This window comes from Neophocaena asiaeorientalis, unplaced genomic scaffold (genome assembly GCF_003031525.2).
Source record: "Neophocaena asiaeorientalis asiaeorientalis breed wild unplaced genomic scaffold, Neophocaena_asiaeorientalis_V1.1 scaffold850, whole genome shotgun sequence".
Classification (NCBI taxonomy): Eukaryota; Metazoa; Chordata; class Mammalia; order Artiodactyla; family Phocoenidae; genus Neophocaena; species Neophocaena asiaeorientalis.
Window position 1 is genome coordinate 301,036 of NW_020173675.1, and position 23,193 is coordinate 324,228.

Genomic DNA, 23,193 nt, shown 5'->3' on the forward strand with positions numbered 1-23,193 from the left:
TTTCCATGGGGAGACAGGAGTATGTGGCCACGTAGAAGGCTGGAGAGTCAAAAAGCCCTGAAGAGTGACAGTTCCCCTCTGCGTGGCAATGCTCTGTCCTCATCTGCTCCCTGGGGGCTTCAGAAAGCAAGTCTTCCTTCCCCTAGGCTTCCTAGGACGCTCTCACTGGCAACACAACAGCAGCCCAGTGAGATGCCAGAGGCCTGGGCTCGCAGGCCTGTTGGGTATAGCCAGGGTGAGCCGGTGTCTTGAGGACCCAACTTTCAATCCAGAGAGCTGTGCCTGGAGATTCCTGGCTAATCGACGCCCTGAAGCCTTGCCAGGCATACCGGACCCCAATTAGACTCTGACTGGCTCAGTTGGGACAGGTCAGGAGCAGGGAGGGAGAGGGAGCTGAGGCCCTGTGCGGCGCTGGCCCTGGCGCCTTCACACACCCTTCTGGCCCTTTTTCATCTGCTTCCTCCTCCTCTTCTTTGTCCTCCTCCTCCTCGCTGGCTGAGTCCTCATAGAGGTTGATGGTTGCCTGGACAGGGAAGTTCTGCAGTAAAATCTCCCCATCGCTGTACAGGTAGTCAAAGGAACGGGATTTAGGCCAGAAGAGCCTGTGGACAGAGAAGAAACACGGCCCCCACTTAGGGCGCATATGTGCAGAGGGGTCAGTAGGGCCAAGAAGGAAGCCAGCCCGTAAGCCCCTTCTACCTGCAGTAATGGGATGAGAGGGAAAAGAAGAAAGGGTGCTTTGTAACAGAACCTTCTGGATTGTTACAAAATGGCTCCAGACAGGAAGGTCCATAGCTCATAGCTGTGGGGAGCCCCAGCCCCGGCATGTATCAGTCCTGACACTGATCCCACCGCCCACCTCCGAAGGCCTCCAGCCAAGCATTTTCTAGCCCTGTGTCCTCCATCTCCTACTAAGGCTTTCTTCACTGACCCCTCCATAGGGGCTTAGGGGTCATTGACAATGACCCCAGGGAAGGCAACCTTGGCCAAGTCCCTTAACCTCTCTGGGCTTCTGTTTCCTGGTCTATGAAATAGTGATCGTAGCAGTGCCTCCCTCCTCCTGCCTCACAGGGCTGTTGTGAGGATTCAAAGGGCGAATGGATCTATGTCAAGTTCCAAGTCTGGTGCCAGAAGCTTACCTGACAGGGTGATGGAACTCAGAGTCAACCTTGGTGACCTCGGCACCTGTTGCCCCACCGGCAGCCTGTCCAAAGCAAAAGCTAGCATGTGGCTCAAAGTGCATGGCCAGATAACTGCCTCTTCCGTGTCAGGGGTCAGCAGCCTGTAGGTAAGATGGTCTAGAAGAGACCTCAGACATCTCTGGGGTCCAGTCCCCACCCCCCCAGTAAGGGGGTCTGTCCTGGTTCTAGTTGAACAACAAGTGGACAGAGTCCGGGGGGTTGTTTGCTTTCCTGCCCCTGTTCTAACACCTGTTTGGAGACCATCCAGGGGACAGAGTCCTACTGGAGCAGACAAGACGCAGGGGCGGAGTGGAGGTGGGCGAGAGCACTGGGGTTGGGTGCCAGGAGACCGGGACGCTAGTGCCAGCTGCACCGCGGACGTGCTGTGGAGCCTGCCTCATCCCTCCTGCCCTCTGGACCTCAGGCTCTTCATCTTCTAAATTACCCAGAAACCTCAGCTCCGCCTTCCTCCCAGAGCTGTTGTGGGAATCAAAAGTCGGCAAGGCTGGGAAGGTGCTTTCCAGGGACTGCAGCCCTGGACAGAGGTCGGGGGCTCTTTGGGAAGGGACCAGTTCAGCGTGCCCGCACGTGGTCATGTGTGTGTGCGCGAACACATGGAACAGGGGCTCAAACTCACCAAATCCACAGGTTTCCTCACCTGCCTTGGGAGGTCATTTGTAGAGGAGAGCCAGGGTCTCCAAAGACAAGCTCCTCTAGGACAAAGGGGAGAGATCAGCTGGTGGAGGGAGAAGAGACGGGGCTCCCTGAGATAACAAAAGAGGCCTGCCAAAAACGTGGCTCGGACTCCATCTCCTTCAGGAAGCATTTCTTAAGGACCCTGAGTCCAGGTCAGGACAGACGCCCCTCCTCTCTGCTTCCACAGTGTTATCACGCTGTTCGGTGATTATCTGTTTACTCGCCTTAGAGCTTCTTAAGGGCAGATTTATGTTCAATCATATCTGAATCCCCAACACCTAGCGTAATGCCCGGTACACGGTAGGTGTTTCTGTAAATGTTTGGTGAACGGTAAATGTTTGGAGGAATGAATGAGGCTTGGGTGAAAACTATCTTGCCCCCGCTCCAGGAAGTAGAGCTCACAGTTCTACCCTCTTCCTGGGCTGGGGAAAGGGGCCAAAAATATTTCTGGGTCCACTGCTCCCCCACTACCTTTTCCTGCCAAAGGTAGGAAAAGAGCAAATGGAAATCTTATGGGGTGGTCAGGAAAGAGACGGTCCTTCAGTCACAGACCTCTGGGGACTTTGGACCTCTTTCCCCTCTCTGCAACCTAGGTCATGTTCAACCCACATTTCATGGCAATCTCCCCCTTTGCCCCTCGGTGGACTGGGCAACGTGGCCCACGAGGGCCTGGCTGCTTGGCTTTCAGCTTTGGCAATGCCCACTGTCCCCAAGTCCCCTCCTGCCAGCCGGAAGGATTAGTGACATGAAGAGCCAGTTGAGATATTGGCGCCTGAGATGGGGAGAGGGCACAGAGAACAGGGGTGCCCTGGACATCTCATTTCCTTTCCTCTCCCAGGAACCCCACTAAGACTGAGTTCAAATTGCCAAGGGCCAAGTTCCACTTACCGTTCACTTCTGTCTACTTCTTGTCTAGAGGAGAGAAGGGGCGATGGGTTTCCCAGGCCAGGGAGCACCAGGGGGCCTTGTGCTAGGGCTGGAGCTGAGGCCGGGGCCAGGGCCGGGGCTGGGGCGCGAGCAGCAGGGTCCATCCTTAGGGTGTCACGGCCAGGCAGGCTGTGGGGTCCTCCTATTTCTCAGAATCTCCCGCACTCTTTTGGCTTTTCCTGGGAGACCCTTTTATAAGGCCTGCCTGGACTCATAAATTATTCAGGGCCGTGCAAGGATGGGCTCCCTGACGGGTAGGGGAGGGGAGGGGAATGAAGATTTAGGAAAAGGGGCTCAGGGAGGGAGAACTGTGTCGCTGGGTGTGAAATCTCTCCCAGTTGAATAAACAGAGAGTCAGTGGGGGGCAAGGGGTTCTCTTTACCTCCAAGTCAGAAAGGAAAACACAAAAGGGGCAAATCGCACACCGTTTGTGCGAATTCCCCAGGCAGTAGCAAGGCCTGAGGGGTGGGGAGGGGAGGAGGGAAGCTCGTTAGAAACCACAGAAAGTTCTCTGGCGCAGAGGGCAGGGTAGACAGGCCTTTAGCAAAGCTGGTTCCCAGTGAGAAGGCACAGCTGATCCGGCTAAGGCGAGTGAGGGACTCATGTTATTTCAGCTCAGACCCCAAATGGAGTTGCCAGGTGGACCTGATACGGGGTGACTGCCATTAAGCATATCACCGGGGTTAAGGAAAAAAAGGAGGTTTGTGGGTAGGACGGGTCCGGATGCCTGCGGGGGGTGAACCTCAAGTCTTCTTTCCACGCTCTCCTGTTTACTGGTCAGTTCATTTGCAAAAGTGCCTGAATCCCCTCTCCAGCCTCAGCAGTCAGTGGTCCAGGAAAGGAGCGCGGGTGGCATTTCTAGGGTTTCCAGGTCAGAATCTGGATCTCAGAGCTCAGCTTCCAGTCGGGGCGCCAGGGTGCAAAGCTGCTGACCATCCCTGGCCCCGGGGCCTTGGCTCCCTCACGTGTGAGAGAAGGATGCGAGCCCAGTGGTCCCAAAGGGCACCATCAGCTTGAACGCTCTGCGACGGGGGGGCTGGATAAATGGGTACTGACCCCGGGCAAGCCCAGCCGCTGAGCCACGGTCTCGGCCTCGGCCAGTCTTCTGGGTCTTTGTCAAAAAGTTTGCAGTTACAACTACTGGCAGGTTCCTTATGCATTAGAGGTCCGAAAATATGCCTCCTAACCTCAGTGTCGAGCGCCGGCGCGGATTTATTTAGCTTCTTGGATATTCGTCACAGCCGGGTGTGTAATCGTCAAAAATTAGAGACCGCCTCAATGTCCAATCATAGGAAACCAGTTACGTTAATTAGAGGAAGTTCTTGTAACCGAGTACTGAGCGGGCACTCACAACCATGTTCTGGGAGGTATAATTATCGACACAGAATGTAAAAAAAAAAAAAAATCAGATGCTAGAATAGTATGAATAATTTGATTCAAGGGCTCTTCTTTTCTCTGTTCACCTACCCCCTACCTTCACCCCACTTCAAATTCCAGCCCCACTGTGTTCTTTGCAGCAAAGGAAAATTGGAAACAAGCCAAATGTCTCACTTTAGAAAGCTGGTTAAATAAATCATTGAACGGTTATACAATTTTATATTAAAATTGGCTTGGTAGAGGATTGGGAAAAAGTTAATATATTGAAGAGTGAAAAAAAGAAACCTGTACAATATAACTTAGAGGATGATCCTGTTTTGGTAAGAAAAAAGAAAAGGTGTAGCATATACAGGAAAAAAAAAAAGAGAGAGACTGGTTAGAAGAAAGGAGAAGGTTACAGTGGTCATTCTGGGGAGTGAGATTGTGGTAGATTTTTACTTCCTTCTTTAGGCTTTTCTGAGTGTTTCTAAAAGTTCTGCAAGCCCTGATACTCCTTGGGTAATAAAAAGTAAAGACACATAAAAATAAAAAGAAAGAAAGAAAGAGATGCTTATCCACAGAGGAGAGAAAACTCCTGGGAAAATGACAGCCGTTTTCAAATATCTGAGGATTAGACTGCAATGAGATTACACTTGTTCTGTGTGACTTCAAAGGTAGGGCTGAGGCCCATGGGTAGAAGCTACAGGGAGACACATTTTGGCTCAATCAAAGGAAAACTTTGCAACAGTCCAGCCAACACCTAAACCAGAGACCTGGCACTGTACTGGCCCTCAATAAACAGAGCTTTATTATATGCGGCGAAATGAGTGGAGCCTTGGGCTGGGCTAAGCTCTCTGTCCCTGAATTGTATAAGTGCAGGCTGGATCGTGGATCCTGGATCCTGGAGTGGAAAATCTAGAGGGTGGGGCAGGAGATAGTGAGCAGGGCTGCTCTGCTGGGGAGCCCGAGTTTCTGTTAGTCTCTGAGGGTTCTTGCTAAATTTGCCTCCAGAAGATGAAAATGTGCTTGTATTATGTCAATACGATGGCTCAGATGAGCGCCTGAGAGGGAACCAGGTTGAAGAGACTGGGCTGGAAGGAGATGGTATGTGAAGGAGAAAGAAACAGACCTATTGTCACACCCGGGGATCTTTTTGATCTCTAGGTGGCCATGGACTCTGAAAATGGGCAGGAGCGGGGACAGAATGGGAGAAGAGGTAGCTATTCCTCCAGAGCCCAGGGCTCATTCCCAACCAACCGTGAACTTGTGTTTACTCAGCCACAGTCTTTCATGATCAGGGCTGTCCAGCCCCTTCATTCCCCTGAGCAGCAGTCCTCGGAGTTCCCCCCTCACGCCAGCTCTCTCATCCTTTCCCAGAGCCCAGGTAGCCTTCAGGCCTGTGTTCATGGATCTTTCTTCTCCCTACACAGCTGCTCTGTCTTAACTACCTCCTAAGAATTACCTCAGTCTCATTCAGCTCGTGGGAGATGAAACCACTGGCCCCTCTTGGGGGCCTCTCCCCAGCCTGAAGGATTTAAGGCCGACAAGGGTTGCTGGGCAAAAATGGGAGCCTGGCTGTTCTCCATTGCCCTCAGCACGCGACAGGAGTGAGGTGGGCAGCAAGGGGGCAGGAAAGGTCTGGGACCACCAAAATGAAGCACTTCCTGTCAGGGCAATTACGATCCTACCTCTGTTTCCCCCTAACAGCCCTACAGTGCCTCTGGGTTTTGTCGGTGATGGCTTTGCCAGAGCATCGAGAGGGCTGGGTACCTCCTCTGGGCCAGACGCTGCTGGGCATTGCCAGGCAAGAGAATGGTCTAGAAAGAGGAGCGGACACTGCCTCAAGGTTCTGACAGCCTAGGGAGGGAGACAAGACCTAGGGAGGGGGGGAAGACTTGGTCAACCTCAGCCAGGCCTGGTACCCCTCCACCACCCTGAAGCATGTTCCCTTGTCGACTCCCCAGCTCCAGTCTCCACAATCCGTGGGCCACGTTCCAAACTTCCTTCAGCTCCTACCACATTCCCGCCCCACCCTCTCCCCACAGAACAACCTCTGCTCCCACTTCCCTGAGAAAACAGAGGCTTTCAAGCGTGAATTACCTCAATGCCCTGCCCCCCACCCAAACCTGGCCTGCCTCCCCAACTTCCTTCCCCTCCAGCCCGCCCTTCTCAGGGGACGATGTGCCCCTCTCGTTAAAGGCTAATCTGTTCACCCGGGGGGCCGTGGCCTCATCCACCCTCCTTCTCTGGGGCCTTCCTCCAGGCCTTTCTCTTCAGGAAACTTCAGCTTCTTTATTCCAGCTCTTTCCCTCCTGATTATAAAGTGCCTGTCTCTGTCATCCCCCAGAACAAGGTCCCTCCTTCCCTAGATGTGTTCTCTTGCTCCCCTAACTTGCTCTCTCTCTCTCTCTCCATCTCTTTCTCTCTCTTCCCCTCCCTCCTTCCCTCTCTCTTTTTTCTTTCCTTCACCCTCAGATTTGTTGAAAGTAGAGTCTATACTTTTCCCAACTTCCCATTTATATCTCAACCTACTCCAGTTTGGCCTCAGCCCCATCCTCCTAGGGAAAGTGCACTACCAAAGGTCCCCACTGACCTCCTAATTGCCAAGTTCAATGATCTCTTTGAACTCTGGGTGGCCAAAGGCCCTGTTGGCCAAATCCTCATTTCTGAGGCTCTCCCTTCTCTTTTGGTCACTCTCTCCTGGTTTCCCTCCTACTTCTGGAACCATCCCCCTGGGTATCTTTTGCTGACCTCTCTTCCTCTGCTCAGTCCTCACGTCCGTGGTTCTCAATTAGAGTCCACAAATGAGGCTGATACACAGTAATATTTTCAGTAGGTCACGGCAAAATGGGAAAAACATCAAAGGTAGAGCTTTTCAAAAATCTCAATGTATTCAATTATAAAACATTGTCTTTTACTCTGACATTATGCCTTTCCTAATTTTGGGGTGGCAAAATATTCTCTCTTTCTTGAAACGATGGCAATGATGGATATTAATTTATTTCTTTAATGTCCCTACTTGGCAAAATAAAAGTGTTAGTTTCTCTATGTCAGTCCCATTAATGTTTATTCAACGAATGAAAAATTGACCCATATTTCTAGCCTGAAGTTTTCCCGATAGGTGTCTCAAACTCATTCCAAAACCAAACTGGTTTTGTTTCCCACAAACTTCCTCTGTACCTGCCTCGATAAGCAGCATCATATTGGCCCAGTCACTCAAGCTAAAAGCCTCAGCCACCAAGCCCCATTGGTTGTAGTCTTCACCATTTCTCACGCTTGTCCCCTCTGTGCTCCCCACTCTCCTGGTTGTTTCTTCAATTATGGCCTCATCTGTCCTCTGTCACCTGGATGCTCGAAGCAGCTTCCAGATAGGCTCCCCCATCCTTGACTTGGCCTTTCTGATCCATCCTCCTCACAGCCACTCCAGTGGTCTTTCTATAACACAGGACTGAGTATGCTCTTCCTGGGCTTAAACACTTCCAGTGATTCCCAATTGCCTATGGGAAAAGTCCAATCTCTTTCGTGTGGCAGTCGAAGCCCTTTGTTGCCCATCCTCCACTGCAGCTCCCCTTTAGAGACCTCCACTCTATAAACAGGTCACTCCTTGCACCTGTAATCATTTCACGGTTTAGAGATGCTGAAGGTCTCAATCCCACCCTGTATGCGACTTGTCACGGGGAACACTGTGGGTCACAACCAGTGGCAGAGCTTAAAATCGATTTAGTGGGTTGCAGACAGCATTTGACAAAATGAATGAATAGCAGATAGAAAAGTGAATCACATGGGGCAAGGGTATATGTTGTTCTGTGAAGCTTTTGCTTTAGCCAAATATCTAGATCTAGATTGAAAGATACACAAATGCATGTCCTGGATGACGCTTTAAAATCCGTTTCTTACTGTGGGTCCCAGTCATAAAATTTGACTGCGCTCAAGGGGCTAGAGGTTATTCTGGGACTCATTTAACTAGTGCTGTTCATGTCAGAGTCTTTGCTCTCAAAATGGGTCCAGTCTCACTGGGGAGTGTAACAGGGGTCAGGAGAACAGGTGATGCCAGGGAGACCTCATGGAAGAGGGGTGATTGAGTGGGGCTGGGCTTATGTGGGCAGAGAGAAGGGGAAATGTAATCCTGGCACAGGAGTGGATAGTAAGAGGACAGAACATTTGTTAAACATTTATGTACAAGGCCCTGTTCTAAGCATTTTGCACGGATTCATTCAAGTCTCACAAACAACCCTGTGAAGAAGATACTATTTCTAGCCTCATTTATAGGTGAGATTAAGGTACTTGCCCAAGGTTACAGAACTACAGGTAACAAAGCTGGGATTTGAACTCGGGTAGTCTCTGTGCTCTTAAGCACTGAGCTGCACCCCCTGCCACTGGGGGCCGGTGCAGAAAGCGGGCCGAGCAGAGGAGAGGGAGAGCCTAGGCCAGCAGGAAACCGGAGGAGGACCTAAAATGCCAGGTTGAAAGGCCCAGAACAGGTTCTGCTCTCACCTCGGGAAAGGAGATCTTACTCGTTCTCTCCAGCGTCTGCTTCTTGAGCCAGGGTCCCTGGGGTTAAGGGCAGGAGGCCTAAAAACCAGAATGGGGGCCAAGCGGACGCAAGAAGCTAGGCAGGGCCTGCTCTAAGAGAGGAGGGAAGGGGACAATTCTCTTCCTACCCAAGCCTGTCCCCAAAGCAGAACTAGCAAATGGTGCCTGGGGCTTCTGCCCTCAAGTCCAAATGTCCCAAATGTGCCAAGTCTTGGGCCCAGCCCCTTGGGTGCCTGGGACAGGGGGTCCCCTCTGGAGAACAGTTTGTCACCGGGTCAGCTCTCCCCCTGCGCTTTTTGCCTCTTGGCCGCCATTTGAGCCAGGGCTGTGGCCCATGTGGTGCTGGGCTCTCTGGACAGAGCCCCTCCCAGCTCCCCATTTGCTCCTCGTTTGGACGGCAGGGGCCTAGAAAAACAGAGCGCTGAGGAGGCAGGAGGCGTGGGAGGGAGGATGCCTGGGAAGGTCACTCCCTCCTCCATCAGATCCATCCAGCCCCATCCCTGGCTCCTCTGGCCAGACTCTCCAGCCTCTTCTCTGAGCCAGCTTCCTTTCCCAGCCTGGCCTGAGGCCTGGGGAAGATGCAGCGATGCTGCGTTCTCAGTAGTGCATTCTCTTCTCTTTTCTTTTTAGTCTCGGCATCCTGCAGATCCTGCCTAAGTAAACAGCAAAGATACCAGTAACTAGCGCCAGATGTCTTCTTGGGAGGTGGATCCTGACAAACTAGTAAGAATAACCAGCACCGCAACAAAAACAGTTAACATGTATTGAGCCCTTACGATGTGCCAGGCGCTGTGCTAAGCGCTTTATTGCTTTATTATTTCATTTACTCCTTGTGGAAACCCTATGAGGTAGGTACTATGATTCCTCCCATTTAAAGGCACGCAGGAAACTGAAGCACAGGAAGATTAAGTGACTTACCAAATAGCTAGTGAGGAACAGATCTGAGACTGGGATTCAAGTCTGTTTTGTTTCAGCGCTCTTTGAGATTTTAGAATCCAGCTGTGTGGAGAGTGTGGTCCATTTAGCAATTGCCCCGGGTACCCCGCTTCAAGGCCCGTGTGCTGCTGTAGAGTTAGGCGGGTGGCAGAGGGGGCCAATGAAAGTGGGTGACTGGTGTCACAAGCTGAGCACATCTCCACCATAGCCATCACCAGTGCCCTGGGACTGGGCCTGATCCGTCCATGGCACCACCTCTCGACTACAAAATAGGGACAACCCGAAGTTCTGTCCGTGCTTCCTTCGTGACAGCTCTGGACTCAGCTCACACTAGCTTATCATCTAACGTCTATATTTTTGCAGTAGACCTTAAAGTGGAAAAGCTTGGGCTTTAGAGTTAGATGGACTTGGGAGTGTGTTCCAGCTCTAGCACTTAGCTGTGTGACCTGGGGCAAATAACTTAGCCTCTCATTTCTCAATTTCCCCATCTGTGAAATGAGATAGTAATGGCGCCTACCTCACAGGGTTGTAGTGAAGATTGAAGGAAAGAGTGTATAGACTGTTCAGCCTGACACATATTTAGGACTTAATATATGTTGGCTGTTATCATTATTGTAATTATTCTGTTTTTCCCCTCTACCACTGTGGTTATTCAGAGCATAGGCTTTGGAAGCAGGCCTGGGTTGGAATCCCTCCTGTATAGTTTACCATCCAAGTGGCCTTGGGTAAGTTAACCAATTTCTCAATTTCCTGGAGATGAAAACAATAGTACCCATCTCACAGGGCCTGAGTGAGGATGGAATGAAATACTGTAGGTAAATTGGTATTAATTCTTTTTGTCCCACACACTTTCAGGTGTTTCCTGCATACTTGGCCAGATTCAGCTTCCTAAAGCACAGCTTCCATCCTGCTCACACATCGCATTGGCAACCCATGACTGACAGAATAAGCCAGGCATTCACAGTGTTCCCTATAACTTCAGCCTCACTTCTGACTCCACCCAGCTTCCCCTCTCACTTCCAGCAGGCTTGTTACTACATTGGCCCTGCACGTGATCATCTCTACCCCTGCCTAGGTCTGGAATGCCTTCTGTCTCCCCCATGTCTCAAATTCTACCTCTCCCTTCCAGGTCCTCCTTGAACCCACACTTACTCCAGGAAGCCTCCAAGAAATCTTAATATCTGCCTACTTCCGTGGCCTTATCATCTGAGTTCCCTTCTCAGATGTGAAGCAAGGTACCCTATTGAGGTGATCAGGGGAGGGGCCGTGGCTTTGTCATCTCTCCTCCCTCCCATCAGCACCCGGCACAGGACTGGGTACACCGCAGGCACTCATTCCATGTGAATGGAATGCCATTTGACACAGGGTAATTGGTCTGAGAAGACTAACAGATTCAGTCTAGCAGAGCCTTGGGGCTCTAGGGTAGGGTGACAAGTAGCCGTGACAGGTGCACGGGCCTGGATGGGTTTCGCTGTCAGTATTGTAAGACAGAGTATCCAAGATCGCAGGGTGGGGGAGTTTTAGAGGGTAGCTGTTGACTTGGCTGGGACAGCTCAGGAGCAAGGCAGGTTATTAGTAAGGAGCTGCATAGCAGAGGTCCTCGGGCAGGGGGAAGCTAGAAATGATCTTGAATCCAGAAATTCTCTCCTCTTTATTCCCAGCTGTCTGCTCTATTTGACAGAACATTTCTAAGCATGTTTAAGGTTTCATCTCCACCCTCCTTTCCCTCTCCTTCCAGCCTTGGCCTAGACCAGCAGCCCTAAAAGTATGATCCAAAGACCCATCGGGGTCCCTCAGATTCCATCAGGGGGTTCAGTCAAAGCTACTTGATAATACTGAGACATAATACTGAGACATTATTTGCAGTTTTCACTGTGTTGACATTTGCACTGATGGAGCAAAAGCAACAGTGGGTCAAAGCACCTAAGCATGGATCAAAGTGGTGGCACCAAACTATATTCACGTTATTCTTCATCATCGATGTATTCCTGGTAGAAGAAATATCAGTTTCACTTACGAATGTCTTGATTGAACAGTAAAGATGATTCATTTTTAATAAGTCTCAACCCTTTGAGTACATGTTGTTTTTAATGGTCTGTGTGACAAATAGGAAGGATATATAAAGCACTTCTACTGCATACTGAAGTATGATGTTGGCATGAGGAAAAGCGCTTGTTTGATTGAATTGCAAGCTAAACTAGCCAGTTTTTCATGGAACTTTTTTCTTTTTTTAACTTGAAAGAACAACTGAAAGAAAAACTATGGTTACTCAGACTTGGGTATTGGCCAGCATTTTGCTGAAAATGAATCAAGTGAGCCTGTCATCGCAAGGCAAACAATTGATAGTATCTGTTGTCAATGATAAACCCTAAGCTTTCAAGTAAGAAGTAGAATTTTGGAAAACCTGTATCTATTACTGTAAGCTTGAGAATTTCTCAATGCCCTAAGGAAATTTCTGATAAGATTAGTAGTGATATTAATGAATGTGGGTTTTTATATTGTATAATCATGAAATGAGTCAACAATTGGAAGATCTGCATAACTGGGTGGACCAATATTTTCCAAATGACTAACACATGATGTTACAAAATCATGGATAATAGATCCATTCAAAGTGCAAGTTAAGCCAATGGATTTTAATGTAACCGAGTACAAAAGGCTCACTGATGTGGTTTTAGATTCAACATCGCCAATAAACATTAAGAAATGACCACTTGTGAAGTTTAGGTGTAGTATCAAAGAAGAATATCCACAGTGTATTCGTTTTCTATTGCTGCCATAACAAATTACCACAAACTTAACAACTTAATATAACACCTATTTATTATTTCACAGTCCAGGGGGTTTCACCTGAGTTCTCTCCTTAGTCGAGTTGTTGGCTGGGCTGGGCTGTTATCTGGAGGCCCTGGGGGGAAAAGTTCTGCTTCCAAGCTCATTCAGAATGTTAGAAAACTTTAGTTCCTTCAGGTTGTAGGTCTGAGGTCCCTCTTGCCTTGCTGGCTGTCATCCAAAGGCCAGTCTCTGCTCCTAGAGGCTGCCCATCTTTTTTCTCATGTGGTCCCTTCCATGTTCAAACCATCAATGGCACGTCAAGTACTTCTCATGCGTCCGGTCTCTCTGACTTCCTTTTCTGTCACTAGCCAGAGAAAGCAATCTGCTTTGAAAGGACTCATATGATTAGAGTAGCCCACCTGGAGGATCTCTCCTTGCCAAATAGCTAACAAACATAATCATGGGAATGATAAACATCGTAAACACCCACTCTCAAAGGAGAGGAAATTTATACACAGGTGAGGGTCATTTGGGAGATCATTCTTAGAATTCTGCCTAAAAAGCTATTAAATAACCCCCTTTTCTAACTACATATCTTTGTTAAGCTAGATTTTCTTCATATATCAATGCTTTTAACCAAAACAACGTATTGCAGCAGATTGAATGCAAGAGCAGGTACGAGAATCCAGTTGCTTTTTATTCCACCAGATATTAAAGAGATTTGCAAAAATGTAATACAATGCCGGTTTTCTTGCTAACTTTTTTGTTCTGGAAAATAGTAATTTTTCATAAATATACGTTATTTTTAAAGAAAGTTTATTCATTTATTTTTGGCTGCGTTGGGTCTTCATTGCTGCACGCGGGCTCTCTCTAGTTGCGGTGAGTGGCGGCTACTCTTCATTGCGGCACGTGGGCTTCTCATTGCAGTGGCTTTTGTTGCAGAGCACAGGCTCTAGGCATGTGGGCTTCAGTAGTTGTGGTACGTGGGCTCAGTAGTTGTGCTTAGCTGATCCGTGGCATGTGGGATTTTCCTGGACCAGGGGTCGAACCCGTGTCCCCTGCATTGGCAGGCGAATTCTTAACCGCTGAGCCACCAGGGATGCCCATATATGTTATTTTAACATGCAGTGGGTTTATCATTGTGATTTTAAATTTAAAAATAGTTTAAAAACTTTATCCATTTAAATTTCTAATATGTTAAATAACGATAGAACCCATAAAAAGGAGCCGTTTTGGAGTCTTTAATAATTCTTTAACTAGTACTTTTTATTTCTTTATTTTATTTCTTTATTTATTTTTTGCGGTACGCGGGCCTCTCACTGTCGCGGCCTCTCTTGTTGCGGAGCACAGGCTCCAGACGCACAGGCTCAGCGGCCATGGCTCACGGGCCTAGCCACTCCGCGCCATGTGGGAGCTTCCCGGGCCGGGGCACGAACCCGTGCCCCCCGCATCGGCAGGCGCACTCTCAACCACTGCGCCACCAGGGAAGCCCTATTTCTTTATTTTTAAATTGACATACATGTTGTTTTATATTCTGTGTGACGAAATGTGAAAAGATACATAAAATTCACTCTTTTGGGTGTATAGTTCCATGAGTGCAGAGTTATACAACAACGTTTACAGTTCCAACACCCAAAAGAATTCCCTATGCCACATGGTTTTAGTCAACCCCTTCCCCCCATCCCCAATCCCAGGCAACCTCTAATCTGTTCTCCATCCCTATGGCTTTGTGATTTCAAGAATGTCATATAAGTGGAATCACACAGTAAGAAGTCTTTTGACTCTGTCTTCTCTCACTCAGCATAACACATTTGAGCCTCATCCATATGGTTGCCTGTATCAATAGTACATTCCTTTTTTATTGCTGAGTAGTACTCCATTGTATAGATGTGCCATAGTCTATTTATCCATTCAGTAGCTGAAGGACATTGGGTTTTTTCCTAAATAGTTTTTAAAAGTATAAAGTGGTCCTGAGAGCACAGATTTTGAGAGAGAGGTGATGGTAGTGGATGGTAATGGACATATCATTTTTATATGGGAAGCCAGTAGACGGATGAAAGAGCCATACATTGGAGACGGGATTGGAAGGATTTACAGATCAGGTGTGATGGGCTGTAGAGGGTCAGAGAAAGAGCAAAGAGTGAAATTAAGTCTAACTCTGGGGTTTCTGGCTTAAACAGCTGGCTTTCTCAAATGGAGAAGATGGAGGGAGGATTGGTTTTCTTTTTTGTCTTTTTTTAAACTTTTAATTTTATATTGGAGTGTAGCTGATTAACAATGTTGGGATAGTTTCAGGTGTACAGCAAAGCGACTCAGCCATACATATAGATGTGTCCATTCTGCCCCAGACTCCCCTCCCAGCCAGGCTGCCACATAACATTGAGCAGAGTTCCCTGTGCTATACAGTAGGTCCTTGTTGGTGAGAGGATTGGTTTTAGTTCAAAGGGAATCAAGGATACAATTTTGGACATGTTGAGTTTGAGGTGCTTTTGAGATATTCAAATGGAGGTGTCAGTTTGTAGGGGTCTGGATTTCAGAAAAGTCTGGGCTGAAAGTGATGATTTGGAACTCATCAGACTATAGAGGGTAATTGCAACCGTAAGAGATAAGTGAGACTTCCAAGAATGGAAATGCAGAGTGAGTCCTGCATAGGGAAGGAGTCCTAGGTCAGGCTCCTGAGAAACACTCATATTTAAAGATCTAGCAGAGGAGGAGAAGTCAATGAAGTAGTAGCCAGAGAGATAGGAGGAATATCAGGGGAGAGTTGTATCACAGAGACCAAGATAAGAAAACATTTCAAGAAGGGCAAAGTCACTGCGGTTGTTGAATTCTGCATAGAAGTCGAGGAAGTTAAGGACTGAGATGTGGCCATTGGATCTGATGACTCAGGGGTCATTCGTGACCTTGATGAGAACTTCTTGGTTTGGTAGAATAGTGGGGTTGGACTGGGTCTAATCCTCTCTGCCCTGAGCCCCTGACTCCTCCCACACTCCTCTCATCGCTGCCCCTTTGCCCCTAGAATCTTTCTTATTCCTCCTTCTAGACTCCTCTTTTCATAGCACCATCGTCTCCCTCTCCCTCAAGATCTCGCTTTATACAGATCTCTCTTAGACTTTCCTCCTCGAAGACCCCGCTCCTACCTCTTCTGCTATCTTCCCTAAGCCATCCCTTCCCAGATCTCATTTTCCTCCTTTCATTCTCTCACCACTGACTCTTCTCCTTCACCACACACTGCTTTTCTCAGACTCTCTTCTTTCTTATCTTCTTTCACACTCTTCTCCATTCCCCCACCTATCTAGGCTCTCTGGATCTCAGCAGGAGTCCTAGCAGATTACTAAATAGCCTCCTAGGCTTAACGCTGAGGAGTCATAGTCTTTGGCATGATTCCACCAGGAACGGACAGTGCCGACCTGGGGCAACGCAGCGTTAGAACCTAGTCCTTCAGTGATTGCCAATCTGGTAACCACATCCTGCCCTCATCCGCCCTGGCACCTTCCCCTAAGATTCTGCCTTTTCCTCTCAATTACACAGAATCACTGTGAGTTGATAAGGCGCCCCCTCTACTACAAATTCTACCTCGCTTCAACCAGCATTTTCTACTTATCAAAATGATATATGTATATACTGCAAACTGATCACCACAATAAGTTTAGTTAGCATCCATCACCACACAGAGCTACGTTAGCCCAGGCTTGGGAAGTCAGCTGGGTGAAGCCTGGAGAAAGAAGGTAGGAAGACTTGCCCCAGGTCACACAGCAGGGTAGAGGATTAGCCCGCTCTTCCTTCCACCCCTTCAGTGTTTCTTGCTTTCATGCCCACAGACTCCCCAGGCCCGAGCTCAGGCACGGCTGCCCTTTTAGCTTGTCCCAGCCAGCCACGGGGTAGCCCCCTGGAGAGACCCTGGCTCAGGAGCACTGCCCGGGGATCAGTACCCCACTCACACCTGCAAGACAGTTATAGGCCGCCTCGGGAAGGGGGATGATTTCTGATTTGCTTCATTGAATTCACACTAGGCAACAAATCGGACTGTTTGCTTTGATATTGCTTCCAAAATGGAGTAGAGCACGGTTCTGCTCTGCAGTAGCTCAGTCACACGATGGACATGAAACACTCAAGCACAGTGCCTGACACCTAGAAAGTGTTCAACGAATAGCGGCCACTGGCCTTATCACTTGTAATGAGGAATTCTTGGGAGGGAGTCGGTGTGGTACACTGGCAAGCTTACTGAACCAGACATCTAGAGGCCTAGATTCCAGGTCTAACTATTCCTGCTCAACTTGAAACGCTGGGTGAGTCATTCATTTCATCTCAGTGGGCCCGGGCTTTCTCATCTGGAAATGGTAATAGGTACCCTACTTCTGTAATATGTTGTATTAGCCTTTAAAGCATTCACAGCCTTTGACGTAGCAATTCTAATCCTAGGAATTTGTCAGTGTTATGTGCAAAGATGCTAGGTTGTAACAGTGAAAACAGTGGAAATCACAAAAATGTCTAATAGTTAATGGTTAAATTATATTTCCGTATGATAGAATGCAGCACATCCATAAGAGAATGATGCAGATCTGTTTTTTTAATTGACATGAAAACAGGGCCATGTCAATGGACCCTGTCAATGTCTTATCATTATATTATTTAGAAATGATAGAAGGTTATAGAATGGCAGGGAATAATGTGACTCCATTTGATAAAAAAAAAGGTTCTATTCATGTCTTCTACAGTACATCAAAATGTTAACAGTGATTAAAACTATACCTCTTGGGCTTCCCTGGTGGCGCAGTGGTTGAGCGTCCGCCTGCCGATGCAGGGGACGCGGGTTCGTGCCCCGGTCCGGGAGGATCCCACATGCCGCGGAGCGGCTGGGCCCGTGAGCCATGGCCGCTGGGCCTGCGCGTCCGGAGCCTGTGCTCCGCAACGGGAGAGGCCACAACGGTGAGAGGCCCGCGTACCGCAAAAAAAAAAAAAAAAAACTATACCTCTTGCTTGTGGTATTACGGGGACCTCCATTTTCTTCTTTATACTTTATAATTTTCTGAATTCTTTGCAATCGCATCTAGTACGTTTCTAATCACACACACAAAAAAACAACAGGAAAGCTTTTTTTTTTTTTTCCATTTGGAGAGGAAACCCAGTCACCGCAATCCACTCCACAGAACTTTGGAGAGACTCAAGTGACATAGACTGTGGTCTATGTGGTACTGCTGTGTGTGGTACAAAGGGGAGGCCCACTATTATCATGGCTGCCTCAGTCCCACCTTGTAGGGACCAGGTCCTGCGCTTTGAAGCCACCAGAGTCTGACCTTACAGTACACATGTCTGCCCTTGGACTCAATCTTAGGGGTGGGGTAGGGCTGGGGGTTCGCTGGAGAAGAAACTGGGTGGACGAGTCTGCAGGGCTGTAGGCAGCGCAGGGCTGCTGAGGTACTAGCTCACCAGGGCCGTGTTTGTGAGGCTTACTTCCTGCTGGGCCTCAGGGCCGCTAGCCAGGAACACTTAATGGGGGTTAACAGAGCCCCCTCCTCTCCCCACCCAAAGCTGGAATGTTCCGAATTCCTCCTTGGGCCAAACCCTTCTCCCCCCAAGATCTCTCCTGGGCTCACAGAGGTCACTTCACAAAAGCTCAGCTGGAGTTTTTGACAGGAAAAACACAAAACTCACCAAAGTTTTTTTTTTTTAAAGTACCTCAATCTTCCACAGGCTCCAGGGGTTTAATTCTGATCTGTAATAAGTCTCTGACCCAAGGCTGAGATTTGCACATGGATTTTGCAAAGCTGCAGCTAACAATTAGAAATCCTTTATCACCTCAGCCTGGGGCCCCTTGCACCTTACTTGCCTCCCTCAGGATCCCTTCCTTCCTCTCCAGGGCCATACATCTCTTCCAAGTCTCTACAAAAGAACCGCTCCGTAAGTGTCTCAATTCTGATTTGTTTTTAAATTCACCTAGGTGGGCTCTTGCTTCCTAGTTGTTATCGATTTGGCCCATGGTGAAGCCAGGCTGGGCCACCTTGGGTTTCTGAGGGGAGGGTACCGGAGGGAAAATTCTGGAGGCACTTGGGTTGGTAGTATTTGTTTCCTCAGGGCTACCACGAAGTTTCCAGTCTTTGAAACTGCAGGGCCAGAGGAAGCACTCTCCAAGTCAGATGATAATTTCTGGATGGGGCTTTTGAGGGCAAAAGGACTGAGACAAAGGGATGGGAGGAAAGGAGCTACAGTTTACCCCTCTGCTTAACTGTGGTGGTGGGAGAGCTGAGGAGGATGGAAGATGGATTTCTGAGTGAAGTCGTAAAGTCTCCCCCTTAAGCCCTTAAATAACTCTCTCCCACTGGTCAGTAGAAATTCCTTCTTTGAAGAAAATCCTGCTATTTGTGACAACGTGGATGGACCTGGAGGGCGTTATGCTCAGTGAAATAAGTCTGACAGAGAAAGACGAATGCTGTAGGATCTCACTTATATGTGGAATCTAAAAAAAAAAAAAAAAAAAAAAGAGCTCATATATACAGAGAACAGATAGATGGTTATCAGAAGTGGGGATGGGGATTGGTGGGTAAGATGGGTGAAGGGGGTCAAAAGGTACAAACTTGCAGTTATAAGATAAATAAGTCTCAGGGATATAAGGTCCAGCATGGTGACTATAGTTAACAATGCTGTACTGTATATTTGAAAGCTGCTAAGAGAGTAGATGATGGGAGTTCTCATCAGAAGAAAAAAGAAAAAAAACGTGTAGCTCTGTGTGGTGATGGATGCTAACTAAACTTATTGTGGTGATCAGTTTGCAGTATATACATATATCAAATCGTTATGTTGTACACCTAAAATGAATACAATTTTATATGTCCGTTACATCTCAATAAAGAAAAAAGAAATTCCTTTTTTTGGACTGAGACATTATTCTCTTCAAGTGGCCTCTTTGAAAATGGAGTTGGAACCATAAACATTACCAGCACTTATAGCTGGAGAGGTTGTAGGTGATGTCTGTTTTCTAAGTTCTGCCTTTCTGTGTTTTCCAGCATTCTAACGTGAGAGTGCTTTACTTTGATGATCAGGACGAAAAGAAACTTCTTTTTAAAGCAATTAGAATATCTCTCAATCCAGTTGTAGTTCCCTGAGCTGTCATCAACCAACTGATGCAGAAGGAGAGGTGAACTGCTCCAAGGACAAGCTTTCCAGAAAATAGGGCTTCAAAGGAATGGCTTTACCACCTACTAGAGCCCTTGGGAGCTGGGGGTGAGGTGTGGAGAGGAAAGCAAGTATCTCAGATGTCTGTGAGACCAAGGGATGGAGCAATGAGACTGACTGACAGAAGAGGGCTGTGGTGGCCTCCGTCACCCCCAGAGCAGCACATCAGATCCTTCCTTGCGCCTGAGAACCCCACCTATCTGATCCCACAGAGTCATATGAAAAGTACCCTCAAAGAAAGTGTACCATGCACAAGACTCTTGGAGCAAGAAGTGGGGAAGAGCAGGGCAAGGAGGGGTTAATTCAGGAGCTGCTGTCAGTCTTGACCCTCCTAATCCTCTCCTGCAGTTCCAATCCCTCCCCTAAGGAAGATTAAGTAAGAATCCTAAATGAAGCCTTCTTGCCCAACCCCTGGGCCATGGAGTGTGTTGGCCTCGTGCCCAGAAGACAAGTTCAGCTGGCCAGGCCTAGAGTTCTCTGTCTCTCCCTCCAGAGACACCAGGGCTTGACTTCTAGGAGGACCCCTCAGAGAGAGGAGTTTCTTTCAAAACTGCCTGCTTCTAATAACAACTGTTCAGTCTTCTATATTTATCAAAGTGGCTTCTTGTCCCCATTACCTTAGTTGAGACTCAAAACTTTGGAGACATTTTTCTCATCAAAACTAGGGCCTGGAGAAGTGAGGGGACTTCCGCAACAGGTTCCCAGCAGAACTGAGATGAGAAGTTAGTCTTGGTTCTCAGGCCAGGACTGGTTCTCTAAACCCTCTACTGCTCATCACACAAATCAAAGCAGAATCTAGACTGGCCCATCACTCAACCACTACCTATTTTGTCCACCCTGCTTTCCTGACCCTGGCTGAAAGCTGACCCCATTGGGCCATTTCTCCCAGTTGAATAAGCTCCAAAGACTTGTTCTTCCTCCTGCTCAGCTCTGCTACGTCAGACTCTTTAGAGATTCCAAGACTCAGTAATAGCATTTTAAAAATTCTGCCTTCCCCCTGCCCCAAACCACTTTCCTATTTCCTCCTACCGAGTCAGGATTGGCTCTGGGGAGAGGCTTTCCTCTTGGGGGGTCACTGTCGACTCCCATGGGAAACCTAAGCTGGGCTCTTATGTCACCATCCCAAGTCCTCAAGGCAGCTCACCAACCCTCACTGAAAGCTCAGATATGGATAGGGAGTACAAAGGGAAAGTATTTAAGCCAGCTTGGGTGGGAAGAGTGGTTAAAGGAAGGTTTCAAAGAGAGGATGAGTCCTGAAGGATGACTAGAAATTACCCACGCAAATGTTGGATGGTTGAATAGCATGCTTAAGGGTTTGGAGACACAGAGAAAGGCAACTTCAGATAAGGACACATGTTCAGGTATGGTTAGATTGTGTGTGTGTGTGTGTGTGTGTGTGTGTGCGTGCACACATGCACATTGGAGCATAAAACATGAGGGTGGAGGTTATTCGTGCGAGATGAGCCTGGAACAAAAAGTAGGAGTCAGACGTTGGAGGGCTTTCCTGGTTTCCAGAGCTAGAGAGTTTGAACTTCATCATGAAAGCAATGAAGAGGTTCTGAATTTTTTTTATTATTATTTATTTATGGCTGTTTTGGGTTTCGTTTCTGTGTGAGGGCTTTCTCTAGTTGTGGCAAGTGGGAGCCACTCTTCATCACGGTGCGCGGGCCTCTCACTATTGTGGCCTGTCTTGTTGCAGAGCACAAGCTCCAGACACGCAGGCTCAGTAATTGTGGCTCACGGGCCCAGTTGCTCTGCGGCATGTGGGATCTTCCCAGACCAGGGCTCGAACCCGTGTTGCCTGCGTTAGCAGGCAGATTCTCAACCACCGCACCACCAGGGAAGCCCGGTCCTGAATTTTTCAAGCATGGCAAAGAGCTGGGGTGATACTAATGATTCGATTTCCATTTTAGAAAGATCCTTGTTTGCTGGATGGATAATTGATTGCAGGGGCGGGGAAGTAGAATTAGAGAGACCAATTTGAGGTGCCTATGAGATTTCCAACTGGACAGAGATAATACAGGGTTTGGACCAAAGTCTAGGCAGTGCAGATGGAAAGAAGCGGATGCATTCAAGATGTATTTTGAAGGTAGATCTGATAGGACTTCATAACTGGTTATAGGTCAGGTAGAGGTTAGGAAACAAGGATGACTGGCTTGGGTTGCTGGATGAGTGATAGTCCCATTGAGATAGGGAACACTGTGTGAGGAATAGTTTGGGAGTGGAGAGAGAAGAGTGAATATGATTTCAACTTTGCAAAATGTTGAGTCTGAGGTGCCATTAAACCGTTCAGATGGGCTCATCCCAAAGGCAGTTGCATACACACATCTTGAGTTCAGGAGAGAGATCTGTGCCAGTTGTATAGATTCAGGAGTCATTGGCATAGAGATGGAGTGGATGAGGTCACCCATGGAAGATGTAAAGAATAAGAAGAGAACTCTAGCTGAAACCCTGGGGTGGGGGAATAGTCAGATTTATAGAGTGGGTAGAAGAGGAGGAAGTTATAGAGGAGAGCCTGGAGGAATCATTTTGAGGAACCGGGAAAACTGGGAGGGATGTTACAGAAAACGAGAAGACAGTTTTATGAAGGAGAGGGACAAGGTGAGACGACAGAGATAGGACCACTGAATCTGGGGCAAGGAAATTGTTGGTAACCTTAATGAGAACATTTTCAGTGGAGGGCTAACGGCAGCAGCCTGCCTTCAGAGGGTTGAGCAGTGAGTGGGAGGGGGAAGAAGTAGAGACACCAGCATGAAATGGCTTGTTTAAGAGCCTCGGCTGCAAAGAGAATGATGAGGAGAGGGGGAGAGCCGCATAGGTAGAGTAGGAAGCTCAAAGAGAGTGGTAGGCATTTGAAGTGGTCACCAGCAGATGCTCACCAGGGACAAGCAGAGGGACTTCCAAGCAGCTCTGAAGGCCCCACAGAGATGCACAATCATGATCAGGTAGAATTGTGCCCGTTTTAGCAGTAAGAAAACCAATGGCTGGAAAAGACTTGCAGTGTCCCCACTGATGAGTGACAGAGATGAGATTCAAGTAGATTTCCCTCCACACCTCCCGTCAAGTGTTTTCTTGCCCCTGCTCTGCACTGCTTGGCATCCACACTGGCATCGTCATGTCCATCACTGATGAGTAGTATTGACTATCAACCACGTGCCCAATGCTATGGAGGCACAACAGATGTTTCATATATGGTTTCTTCCCTCAAATTGTTTAGAATTTGGTTGAAGAGACAAGATAGTCAACATATGCACAAGCCTATGAAACCTCTTTATCCCTTTTATTTACTCATTAAGAGGACATTTTTGAACACCGGCTTTGGGTGTGTAATGGGTGGGTAATGCACTGTGCAAGGCACTGGAGATACAAAGTGAATAAGATACAGTCCTTGCCCTCAAGCAGCTCACAGACCAGTGGGGAAGAATAAGGATATAAAGAGGAGAGTGCAACATAGTGAAATAAGTAGTATCTGTATCTCGGTTTCCTTATTTATACAATAGGGATTAGTACCTACCACAAGACGTTGTTGTGACGATTGAATTAACATGTATAAAGTGCTTGTAATGGTCACATAGGATACACCATGTTAGTGTTGCTATTTTATTATTAGTAGTAGCAT

At 48.0% G+C, this 23,193-nt stretch overlaps 1 protein-coding gene across 1 annotated transcript; it reads right to left on the bottom strand.

Moving 5' to 3' along the window:
* Positions 1-355: 355 nt before the first annotated feature.
* Positions 356-2,908, bottom strand: RIPPLY1 (ripply transcriptional repressor 1). Its single transcript, XM_024749582.1, has 4 exons — positions 2,766-2,908; positions 1,819-1,894; positions 1,140-1,204; positions 356-602 (listed from the first exon to the last, which is right to left on the bottom strand). The coding sequence occupies exons 1-4, from the start codon at positions 2,906-2,908 to the stop codon at positions 356-358; spliced, it is 531 nt and encodes a 176-aa protein (XP_024605350.1).
* Between the last annotated feature and the right edge of the window lie 20,285 nt (positions 2,909-23,193).